Below are 13,075 nucleotides of genomic sequence, written 5' to 3'. Positions count from 1 at the left end.
GGGAGGAACCCGGCCTTGCCCACGGGAGAGGATGAGCAGCGCAAGAAGTTGTCTGCACCTCACACGCCCAGCCCCCGCACATCCTGGGGATACAGCCAACGCCCTCCTGAAGCCTGCGTCGGAGCGCGGAACGGGGAAGGTGGTCACCCTCCTCCCGCCCTGACCCTTCTCCAAGCCGGCCCTAGCCTCTCCGTCCCGACTCACCGTCTGCAGCAGAAGCCAGGAACTGCTCCCGCGAGGCCCACATCTGCGCCCGCCCGGCCATTGCAAGCGAGGTTAGAAGTGCATCGCGCTGCACACGCCGACTCACCGTCTGCAGCAGAAGCCAGGAACTGCTCCCGCGAGGCCCACATCTGCGCCCGCGCGGCCATTGCAAGCGAGGTTAGAAGTGCATCGCGCTGCACACGGCCGGCGAGTGGTGGCGCCAGAGGAAGGAAGCGCGTCTGGAGGAAGTGCGTCACGGCGCGGCGCGCAGCCTGCCGGGAAGCGTAGTTCTCGGGGCGGGACAAGTAGAGCAGGAAATGAGGAAGTGACTGCAGAGGATTCTGTTGACCTGCTAACTTCCTCTCGGGCTCCTTTTTTTAACATTTGTTAACACAGGTCCCGTAAGCAAAATACGAGTATGGTGTCGTTTTTCCATGCTTTTAAACATTATGTAAATAGATTTATAACTTAGAAACTTCTACTAGGTCATTTTGTACAGTTCTGTAATGATATTCGCTGATCTATTCATTTGTCTTCACTGATGTATGGTATTTAATGTAGAAATAGACCAGTACTCCCAGTGGACATTCTTATATATGTCTCCCTGCGCAGCCATGGAGAGCTTCTCCAAGGCAGTGGTTCAGAAAATTTTTATTGTTATGATCCTTTTACACCCTTAAAAATTACTGAGAATCCCATTTGTATGTTAATTCATTTTTAGAGCAATAATAAACTTGTTAACATAAGTAATATATTTTTATGAAAATATCTGTTTTCCTTTTTAAATTTTAGAGACAAAAGAGGCATTGTTTTACATTTTTGCAAATTTCTTTAGTGTCCAAGTTAATAGAAGAAACTGAATTTTCTATCTGCCTCTGCATCCAATCTGTTGTAATAGATGTCAAGCATAAACCAAGAAAAATCCTGACAAATGTGGCAGGTTAAGTAACAATGAACCCTTTTTAGACTCTGACAGTTTATTAGTCACACACACAGCAAAAGGAAAAGTAGCGAAAGGTTCCAGCTCCCCCTGGTCCTTACACAAAATGAGACTGAAACAAAAGGGACCAGATGACTGCATTACAGATGGCAAAGCAGCCCGTTGTTGAGGAGCCAATTCTAGACTGCAGTTGAGCAGTTTTCTGTTCTACAGCTACACCCTGAAGGGGCCCGACAGAAAGCCACATGCCTAATCAAACCCTCATAAGGAACATAGGGAGACAAATGGAAGATGGCATCAGAGCAGCTCCTCACGAGCTTCCCAGGCTCTTGTGTTCCAGGAGAATCACAAGGCGTTCTGCCAAGACTCATATTAGCTGCAGTTAAAGACTTTCTCATATCCAATTTAGAATTATTTTTAGAAACATAGGCCACCCCATCAGATACTCTATTTAATTTTATTGTTAGGAATTCAGACCAAATCTGTCCATGTGGGACATACAGTCTTAAGCAACGTCAGAGTGAGAGTGACCATCACTGTGACCCCCACTAGGATAATCGAGCCCACTTGGAATACAGACTGTAGCCAGGCTCCCCACCAAGGGCCAAATCAGTTAAATGTGTATTAATCCAGATACAGCAAGATGCTCACAACTGGACATACTCCACTTCAAATGGCCATCTATAAGTCTAGGGCAATGCAACTTTTTATCACCACTACAGACAGTTTAGACTAGTTTGTACGTTGCAGGCAAGTATAGGCCTGACATTCACATATGAAGTCGTAGCAATCTCAGCAGCAGCATTTTGCTGATGTGGGATCAAGTTTCAACAAACATTTAAACTTAGAACAATTGCTGTAGTCTGTGGAGAATGTGTGAATTCAACAATTACAGGATGAGGCTTAAGAAAATTATATCTGTGTCTGAAAAGTTAATCTTCTGTCATCTCTAGTGGAGGCTGTTCACTCCTGGAGTCAGCAATTGTCGGAAGGTTTCTAAGAGTTCTTAGATTAAGATTCTTCATTGGCCATCAGTCATGTTGATGATGGTAGCAGCAGTGTGCGTTAAATAGGCCAGATACCCTGCAGACAAAAGCTGAGAGAGATTAATGGCCCCTCTTGCCATCCCTGACCTCTTGTGGTCTTAGGCATTCTATTCCCATCCCCTAAGGTTGTTACTCTTCTTCCACAGCTGAGTGATCAATATGACTAGTCCCTGCAGCAATCATTTCACTCTTTCTCCAATCCTACCCATGTCCTACCCACATCATATGTCCAAATTCATCCATAGGTGGCTAGTAGTTTCTTCCTTATATATCTTATACCATCCTAGAATATCTTCGACCCCCTGACATGTGGGCCATGGCAACAGGACCACCTTAGGAGTTGTCACGTCATGTTTATAATCATCAATATCCGTAAAGGCAGCAAAATTAGCACCAGGTTAGAGTTCCCACCACCTGCTCTATTTTACAACTTGCAAGTTCCAGTAGTGATTTGCCAAGAGAGGCATGGGAGGAATAAAAGTAGGGTGAGAGAAATTATTCACATGGCTTGAGTCTCTTACAGCAAGTCTGGGCCTCCACCCTCATTCATTAACCTCATAATGAAACATTCCATTTAAATAGGAGGTACTTTTTGGGGGAATCACAAACAGTTAGAGCCCAAACTGCCTTTCTTAAGTGTGTACTCCCCTGGAAGCTGAGTCTTGGTTGTCCAGTTGTCCTTTTCAGTTTTTATTCTAAGAGTCCATACCATCTTTCAATGGCACCCATTGCCTGGAGATAATATTGGGCATGAAATGTCCATCAAGTGTTTCAGGTAACTCTCCACTCCTGAGTATTTTTTATTATAAAGGTAGTACCTTTGTTGAGGTAATCCAAATATGTAACATAGTCCATCTAAGAGTCCTTGAAAGGTATGGCCCATATCTGCTGGGCAGACAGGGATGGCACCCCTGGGTATGCGCCCTAGAGTTCCCTTTGTCAATCGTGGAGCTGGCAGACAGGCACACTTGCCAGGCTTCCTTCACCTCCTGTGCTAGAATCACTAGGCCCTATTTTGGGGCTCAATCCTGAATTGTAGATGAATTATTATGTCTGGAGTGATGGTATATCTGCATGGCTCTGGTTCTTACCTGGGCAGCACAGGTCTGATTAACTTGTTGATTCCACTGATGTTCCTTCTTGAATGGTCCTTTTTCATGGCCATCCACATGAGTCATGAACAGGGGTTGTAGGTATTAGCCCTCACAATCAGCTTAGCATAAGCACAGCCATGTTAACTGCTTCCTCACCTAACCCCCATCCCCTCCCTTTCTCTTAAGCAAGTGTTTTACAAGAAAAACCAGATTTTGTGCAAAACAGGAAAACCACAGAGCCATTGCAAAATGCTGAATGCTCAGAATAGCTACCAAACCCCTTCCCCTAATTCAAACCCTATAGAACCTCTACTAGTCTGTACATGGGCAGGAACTGATCTTTCAGTCTCCCCTCCAGGTTTGCTAGAAATAAACTCCCTGACGTGGTAAACGTTTGGTTCAGAGTCCTTTCATCCCTTTGTCTTGCCGACCTAACAGTAGGTACTGTGCAATCTGCTGCCATAATATTCATCCCACAGAAACCAAGACTTAATCATCAAGTTGTCACACTGCCAGGCAACAGACCACATTGCCAGTCCATTGGCTACTGCCCGCAAGTCAGTGAAAATATAACAAGGTAAAATTTAGGGTGTATTTTCCAGAGCAAACACCACAGCCCATAACTCTGCCCCTTGAGCAGAGTTCCCTTTTTCACATGCAGTTTTAAACAGATTTCTTTGAGGTTGAAGAGCTGCAGTGGCCCAGTATATGCCATCAGCCTTTAACCTAGCTGTCCATGAATCAGGTCCAGGCATCTTCAGGAAACTTGGTGTACCAAAGCCCCCAAGAAGCTCTGGTATAGACCCCACATCTGAGATAGCCACATTTGGAAGATGACTAGACACTTTTTCCTGTAGATGTTACCCTTCACTAATACTTCTTTTGGGGCACAATATACTTTGTCAGTGTTTTTATTTTTTACCCATCTCATGATAGGGATGTCAGGGCATTACCTGCTGTTGCTTTGTTAGTATCTCAATGCCCCCTAACACTGAATACCAGGTCAGTAGTTACCTCTTAAATGGGGTATACGTAGTATCTGTGTCAGATAAATGCTGTGTCCATATCCTAACGGGGGACCATTGCTAAATGGCTATATCTTTTTGCCACAGACTCCAGTCTGCAAGATTATCAGTCACAGTCTTAATTTTAAAGGCTCTTTAGGACTAAAGGGCCAATCGCTTCTCAGCTTTTGACTAAGATTAAATGTGATGGGCCTGAGCGGAGGGCATCTGTACAGCCTGTTGGATGGTTTCCTTAAGCACTTCTGCCTCTACCAGCTCTTTTGCATGTGTAATGATCTCCCTCTACCCCAAACCTGCCCTCTTGTATTTTACACTGCATTACTGCCAGCATGTGGGCCTTGCTTCTTAGCCTCTTGACAAGATTTTATTTGGGATTGACGTAAGTGAGTCCATCTCAATGTGACAACTTTCACAAGTTTTTCAGAAAAAAAAAAAAAAAAAAAGGAAGAGAGAAAGAAAGAAATTATACAAGACAAAAACTTAGATCTACACAAAGAAATGAAAAGCACTGGAAATGGCATAAATGAAAGTAAATTTTACTATTTTTTAATTTCAATTGGCCCAAAAAGATAACTGACTGTCTGAAGAAAAGTAATATCAATTTATTGTGTGGTTATAGAACTTGTGAAAATAAGTGTATAAAAACATTAGCAAAAATATATGAAAAACAAAAGAAGGGAGAGAGAAATTGGAAGTATATTGTTGTCAGTATACTGTTGGGAGACCTTTACATTACACGTTGAAGTGATATAATATGAGATGCTTTTAAAAGTTCATGGAAAAATAGAATTAAAAAATACTACAAATCTTTCTATGAACTTTTTGAAGTACCCTCATATTATTTGAATATAGAAGTAATTATTAAAGATGCCTACTGTAAACCCTAGGACAACTTAAAAACATTTTAGACAGTTGTATAAATAGTAAGCCAAAAGTAACCATAAAAAACATAATTATAAAAACACTCAATCCAAAAGAAAGAAGAAAAAGGAGGGAAAAATAAACAAAGTACATATTTAATGATTAGGAAATAACTACAAAACATTAAGTAATAATCTAAGTATGTTCATGATTACATTAAATGTAAATGATCCTGTATTAAGGACATTTTCTAGCTTCTTTATCTGATGTTTTAACACGTGAGCCCTTGCTGACTAGGAAGGGACGACTTCTCCCAGGGATAGCAGATTCCTAGATATAGCAAGTGACTGTCCCACAAGTAGGATTTTCATATGCGAAACAACCAATCTAGAGCCCATACTCCTCACCTACTTGCTTTATTGGACTCTTACACTTGTAAGATAGTAAGCCCCTGCCCTAATCACCCCAGGGCCAGGCATCAGACAACTAAGGGCAGCCCTCACACTCCAGAGCCTGCTGAAATTTTCAAACTTGTCAGCTGCTTACATTCCCTGGCCCATTGGTTCCCACAAAAACCACAATAAAGGCTTTCCCAAAATTCTCCCCTCACCCTCTCTGCCTGTGACTGATCTTTGTGTGGCCCTGTATGATGTGGTGTGCCCCCCTCCTCTTGGAAACTGTGAGTACTAAACTATCTTTTCAGTGGTAATCATTTCCTACTCTGTTGGCCTCCCGATACCTGAATAAAACCAAAACCCTGATACATTTTAAATGAGAGAGAGAGAAAGAGAGAAAAAGAATAAAGCAGAACATGGCAGAGCAATATGGCCAACTAGAGTTGTCTGGTGCTCATCCCCCCCACAAAAAGAGACCAAATCAATAAATAAACAACTATATTTTGACTGGAATGACTGAAGAAATATGCTGCAGAGCATCAGTGTTACTGGACCAGGTTCTTGGGTCTCAGAGTGATAGAAATGAACAATGTACCCAGCAGTAGTGCAAGCAATGCTTTATTTAAAGAGAAGAGAGCTTATGCATAAGTCAGATAGCTACAGGGAAGCTAGCACTCTGAGGGGAGCTGTTTGGGGTCCTTTACAGGGCAAAGGTTACAGGCCAGCATCATCATTCTTTGCCTCTGGAGGTGGTTCATTTGTTCTTCTTGTGCATGTCTGCTCCTGCTTGACAGCAGATCAGGTGGTGGCTTTACCTCCTCCAGCAGGCCTCCATAGAGCCACTTGTCCCTGCTATGCCTGTGCACAGTGGCTTCTGGATAGGCAGTGGCATCCACTCCTCTGACAGACCTTCAGAGAGCTACTTAGCCATCCCCCTACCCACCCTGCACCCACGAACACCAGTACTGAGCCACCAAAAAACTGGTCAGGCAGCATGCCACTCCCGGGAAAAGACAACCTCAGAGCTATGTGCCCACACTTGGCCTTATAGCCAGTGAGCAATGATTCTGCACCTCAGAAAGACTACCAATTAGCCAGTTGGCCCTCTGTGCTCACACATGCCTGGCCCAACAACCAGCCTGGAGTCTCCAACCCAGCGAAACAGAGCCAGTGTTGGCACAAACTTCTACAGGCTAGGCTACTGAGGCATTTGCAGACATTGCTGAGGAGGTTTACAACAAAAGGAAATGGATAGAGATGATGCCACTGTGTCCACTCAAAACCAAAGCCAATGCAACATATCCAACAGACACCCTAGTGCCCATACACATGAAAAAGTTATTTCTAAGTCATCTACTCCGTAAAATTGGGAAAAGGAACTACCTTATTAGATGCACAGATATCAACACAGAACACAGGAAACATAAAAAAGCAAGGAAACATGACACCCTCAAATGAACACAATAAGTCTCCAGTAACAAAACAAAACAAAAGTCTCCAGTAACAGATGCCAAAGAAAAGGACAGCTATGAAATGCCTGTAAAGGAATTTCAAATAATGATCTTAAGGAAACTCTAAGAGATACAAGGGAACACAGACAAACAATTCAATGAAATCAGGAAAGCAATTCATGATCTGAATGAGAAATTTAACAAAGAAATAGATATCACATACACAAAAAATAATAATAACCAAACAGAAATCTTGGAGCTGAAGAATTCAATGAATAAAATAAAAAATAAAATTGAGAACTTCAACAACAGACTAGATCAAACAGAAGATAGAATTTCTGAACTTAAAGACAGATCTTTTGAAATTGCCCAGTTAGAGGGAGAAAAAAGAAAAAAGAATGAAGAAAGCCTGAATAATAGGTGTTCTAGAGGGTGAAGAGAGGGAGAAAGGTACAGACACTCTATTTAATGAAATAATAGCTGAAAAATTCCCAAGTATTAGGAGAGACGTGGACATTCATATTCAGGAAGGTCAAAGGTCCCCAACCCGAAAAGATCCTCTGTAAAGCACATCATAATCAAACAGTCAAAAGTTAAAGACAAAGAGATAATTCTAAAAATCTGCAAGAAAAAAGTGTCAAGTCACTTATAAAATAATCCCCAGTAGACTAACAGCAGATTTCTCAACACAGAAATTTCCTTACAGATTTCCTTGCAGGCCAGGAGAAAATGGGATGGTATATTCAAAGTCCTGAAAGAAAAAAAACTGTCATCCAAGAATACTTTATACAGCAAAACTATTTTTCAGAAACAAGGCAAAATTCCCAGACAAGCAAAAACTGAGGAAATTCATCACTATTAGACCAACCTTACAAAGATGTTTTAGGGAGTGCTACAACTGAAAATGAAAAGACAATAATTACTATCATGAAAAAAGTACACAACTAACCTGTAGTGGAAAATTCATAATTCAAACTCAGAACACCCTAGTGAAGTAATAGTGCTACATAAATCCTTCAGTCCTCTAATATGAAGGTTTAAAGTCAAAATGGTCCAAAACCTACAACAGCTGCAATTAGTGGTTAAGGAACATATACAATAGATACAAATGTAAATTAAGGGAACAAAAATATAATCTTGGCAGGGAGAGAGTCTAGAGTATTTTCATGCAACGAAAGTTAAATTGCTATCAGTTTAAAATAGTTTTGTTTTTGTTTGTTTGGCTTTTTTGTTCAGTTGGTTTTTGTTGTGATTTTTGTTTTATTTTGTTTTAGTTTTTTGTGGCTGGTGGTATGGGGATCAAAACCTTGACCTTAGGTTCTCAGCACCACATTCTCCCAAGTGAGCTAATCAACCAACTTAAAATAGTTTATTATAACTACCAGACTCCTTATGTTAGCTCCAAGGTAACCATGAAAAAAAGAAATTACAAGACATACAAATGAGAAAGAGAAAGAAAACAAAGCTTAGCACCACAGAAAAACACCAGTCCACAGAACAAATAACAAGAGAAAAAGAAAGGAACTAAGGATCTACAAAATTACCAGAAAACAATTAAGAAAATGGCAGGAATAAGTTCTCACATATCAGTAATAACCTTGAATGTAAATGGATTAAACTCTCCAACTGAAAGATAAAGAGTGGCTGAATGGATAAAAAAAAAAAAAGATCCAACTGTACACTGCATACAAGACACCTAACTATTAAAGACAAACAGAGACCGAGAGTGAAGAGCTAGAAAAAGATATTCCATGCAAATGGAAACCAAAAGCAAGTGAGAGTAGCTATATTCACATCAGATAAAATATACTTTAAATAAAAAACTGTAAAAAGAGACAAAGAAGGTAATTACATAATGATAAAGAGATCAATTCAACAAGAGGATATAACAATTGTTAATGTATGTGCACCCAATACCAGGGCAGTCAGATATATAAAGCAAACATTATTCTACCTAAGGGGAAAGATAGATTGCAATTCAATAATAGTAGGGGGCTTGAACACCCGCTTTCAATAATGAACAGATCATCTAGACAGATAATAACAAAGAAACATCTGACTTAAACTGCACCACAAACCAAATGGACCTTACAGACATTTACAGAACATTCCATCCAACAGCTGCAGAATGTACATTCTTCTCAACAGCACATGGAACATTCTCCAGCATAAATCATATGTTAGGCCACAAAACAAGCCTACAAAAATTTTAAAAGACAGGGATCATATCAAGTATCTTTTCTGATCACAAGGATATAATACTAGAAATCAACAAGAAAAACTTTGGAAACTTCACAAATACCTGGAAATTAAACAACATGCTTCTAAACAACCAATAAGCTAATAAAGAAATTAAAAGGGAAATTTAAAAATTCCTTGAGACAAACAAGAATGGAAACACATTATACCAGAACCTATAGGATATGGCAAAAGCAGTTCTAAGAGGAAAGTTTAAAGCAATAAAAAAGAAGAAAGATATCTAATAAACAACTAATAATGCACCTAAAGGAACTAGAAAAACAGCAACAAACTAAACCCAAAATTAGCAGAAGGAAAGAAATAATAATGCTGAGAGCAGAAATATAAAGAACAGAAACTAAAAAACAAAAACAAATAATTGAAAAGATCAGCAAAATAAAGAGTTGTTTTTTTCAGAAGATAAACAAAATTGACAAATCTTTAGCTAGACTAACCAAGAAAAAAAGAGAGAGGATTCAAATAAATAAGATCAGGAATGAAAAAGGAGACATTACAACTGCTATCACAGAAATACAAAGGACCATAAAAGCCTATTATGAAAAACTATACACCAACAAGTTTAATAACATAAGAGAAATAAACAAATTCCTGGACAAATACAATCTGCCAAGATTAAATTATGAAGAAATAGAAAATCTGAGCTAACCAATAATAAGTGAGAAAATTGAGTCAGTAATACAAAGTCTTTCATTAAATAAAAGCCCAGGACCTGATAGCTTCACTGCTAAAATCTACCAAACATTTAAAGAAGAGCTAATACCAATTCTCTTTGGATTATTTTATAAAAATTGAGGAGGAGGGAATACTACCAACTCATTTTATGAGGCCAACATTACTCTTATTCCAAAACCAGACATGGACACCACAAAAAAGAAATTTACAGGCCAATATCCCTGTTGATTATGGATGCAAAAATCCTCAACAAGATACTAGCAGATCTAGTGCAACAGCACATTAAGAAGACTGATAGAATTTGGATGTGTTGTCCACCCCACAAATTCATGTGGAAATCTGATCCTCAGTGTGGCAATGCTGCAAGCTGTCTAAGTCATGGGGGTGGATCCCTCGTGAATGGATTAGTGCTCTCCCTGGGGGCTGGTGGTAGTGAGTGAGTTATCACTCTATTATTTCCCATAAGAGCTGGTTGGTTAAAAGATCCTGGCACCTCCTCTCTCTCTCTTGCTTCCTCTGGCCATGTGATCTGCTTGCACTTCCCAGCTGCCTGCCACTTTCCACCATGACTAGAAGCAGCCTGAGGCCTGCACCAGATGCAGCTGTCCCAGAATCATAAGCCAAATAAACCTCTGTTTTTTATAGATTACCCAGTCACAGGTATTCTGTTATAACAGCACAAAAATGGACTAGTACAAAAATCATTCATTATGATCAAGTAGAATTTATCCCCGGGAGGCAAAGATGGCTTAACACATGCAAATCATTAAATGTGATACATCACATTAACAGAAAGAAAGGCAAAAACCATACAATGTTTCCAATTAATGCAGAAAATATATCTGACAAAATTCAACATTCCTTCATGATAAAAACTCTTAACAAACTACGTATTGAAGATACGTACCTCAATACAATAAAGGCCATATATAATGAACCCACAACTAACATCATACTAAACAAAGAAAAGCTGAAAGCTTTCCCTCCTAGATCAGGAATAAGAAGAGGATGCCCACTTTCACCACTTCCATTCAACACAGAACTGGAAGTCCTAGCCAGAGCAATTAGAAAAGAGAAAGAAATAAAGGACATCCAAATTAGAAAGGAAGAAATCATACCGTCCCTGTTTGCAGACAACATGATCTTATATATAGAAAACCCTAAAGACTCCACCAAAAAAACTGTTAGAACTAATAAATGAATTCATTAAAGTTGCAGGATACAAAACTAACATACAAAAGTAAGTAGCATTTCTGTATACTAATGGTGAGCTATCTGAAAAAGAAATCAAGAAAATAATTCCTTTTATAATAATTACCAAAAAATTAGATACCTAGGAATAAACTTAACCAAGCAGGTGAGAGACCTCTACAATGAAAACTATAAAAATTTGAAGAAAGAAATTAAAGAGGACATAAATAAATGGAAATAAATTCTATGTTCATGGATTAGAAGAATTAGTATTGTTAAAATGGCTATTCTACCCAAAGTGATCTCCAGATTTAATGTAATCCCTATCAAAATACTAACAACGTTCTTCTCTGAAATAGAAAAAACAATCTTAAAATTCGTATGGAACCAAAAAAGATCCCAAATAGCCAAAGCAATCCTGAAAAAAATGAACAAAGCTGGAGGCATCACACTACCTGACTTCAAATTATATTGTAAAGCTATAGTAACCCAAACTACATGGAACTGACTTAAACATAGACCAATGGAACAGAATCAAGAGCCCAGGAATAAATTTACACACCTACAGCCAACTGATCTTTGACAAAGATGCCAAGAATACATATTGGGGAAAAGACAGTCTCTTCAGTAACTGGTGCTGGGAAAACTGGATATTCATACACAAAAGAGTGGGACTAGACCCCTACCTCTCACCAAATACAAAAATGAACTCACTCTCTTGCTTCCTCTTGCCATGTGATCTACTTGTACCCACCAGCTGCCTGCCACTTTCTGTTGTGAGTAGAAGCTGTCTGAGGCCCGCACCAGACACAGCTGTCCCAGAATCAACTTCTGGTCAAGATGGCAGAATAAAGGTCTCCAGCATCATTCTCTCCCACAAATCAACCAATTTACAACTATTAAAAAGCAACAACAGCCAAGCTGGGGCCTCTAGAGCTCAGGGGGAGAGGAAGAGAGACCAAGGAGTTCATGAAGGCGGGAGAAACCATGATGAGAGAAAAAAAGGATTGCTCCCACCATTTCAAGCCCTAGCCACTTCAAGCCTGGAGCTGGTGAGCACAGGGGCAAAAGCTGGCAATGCCACATCTGTGCCCTTCCTATGAAGTTGCTTGGAGGTGGCAAGGGAGAAGAGGGCCCTGGTGGCTCCCAGGCCAGCAAGACCAGTAACAGAGTATCCATGGATCCACATAGGAGTGAAGAGCCATAGACAACTGAAAAAAGGAGCCACTCAAAGGTCAGTGAGTCATTGCAAGGGATTGGTGCACAGCCTGTCCCATGGGAAGTGTTTGGAGTACAGGTGGTGGGGGAGACAGGCCTACCAGGAGAACATTGGGGCAGAGAATGGACAGCTGATCTGCCCCCCAATCAGCACAGGACCACTCAGCAGAGACTGGTCAGGAATATAGAACTGCAGGGGGTAGAGTTTGATGAAAAGACTCAGGCCCAGACCAGAGTTTCTACACAATCCAGGTGTACCAGACCTCATGAGACCCAGAGTACATACAAGGTCAACAATTAAAACTTGAGCTGCACAAAAAGCCTTCTTCAGGAAATCAGCAGCAAAGCAGCAATTTAGCTCAACCTCAGGGCTCAAGTGCTGATCCCCACAGGAAGTTCCCCCATTTTAGAAGTAACCAAAGGGCAACAAATTAGTTTGAGCTCAGAGTTTTAGTAGTGGGAACAGCAAATAATCCAACACAGAATTGAAAGAAAAAACAAAATAAAGGGCACCCAGACTGGAAAAGATGAAGTCAAACTGTCCCTGTTTGCAGATGACATGATCCTATATATCTGACATTTCTCTCAGAAATGGAAAGAACTCTCCAGACATTTGTATGGAATAGCAAAAGACCACGCATAGCCAAAGTAACGCTGAACAAAAAAAAATAAAGCTGGAGGCATAACACTACCTGACTTTAAACTATACTACAAAGCTA

At 40.2% G+C, this 13,075-nt stretch overlaps 1 protein-coding gene across 2 annotated transcripts in view; it reads right to left on the bottom strand.

Moving 5' to 3' along the window:
• Positions 1–400, bottom strand: part of ZNF589 (zinc finger protein 589) — a 34,078-nt gene extending 33,678 nt beyond the window's left edge. Inside the window, exon 1 of one of the 2 annotated variants that reach the window (XM_008574079.1) lies at positions 311–400. In XM_008574079.1, coding sequence (XP_008572301.1) covers positions 311–371 — 61 coding nt within the window. In that variant the 5' untranslated portion in view covers positions 372–400. Of the gene's footprint in view, positions 1–204; positions 281–310 lie in introns of those variants that run through there. The other variant, XM_008574078.1, reaches the window with a different exon arrangement.
• Between the last annotated feature and the right edge of the window lie 12,675 nt (positions 401–13,075).

This window comes from Galeopterus variegatus, unplaced genomic scaffold (genome assembly GCF_000696425.1).
Source record: "Galeopterus variegatus unplaced genomic scaffold, G_variegatus-3.0.2 Scaffold996, whole genome shotgun sequence".
NCBI lineage: Eukaryota > Metazoa > Chordata > Mammalia > Dermoptera > Cynocephalidae > Galeopterus > Galeopterus variegatus.
This window is presented reverse-complemented; position numbering and strand designations above follow the sequence as displayed.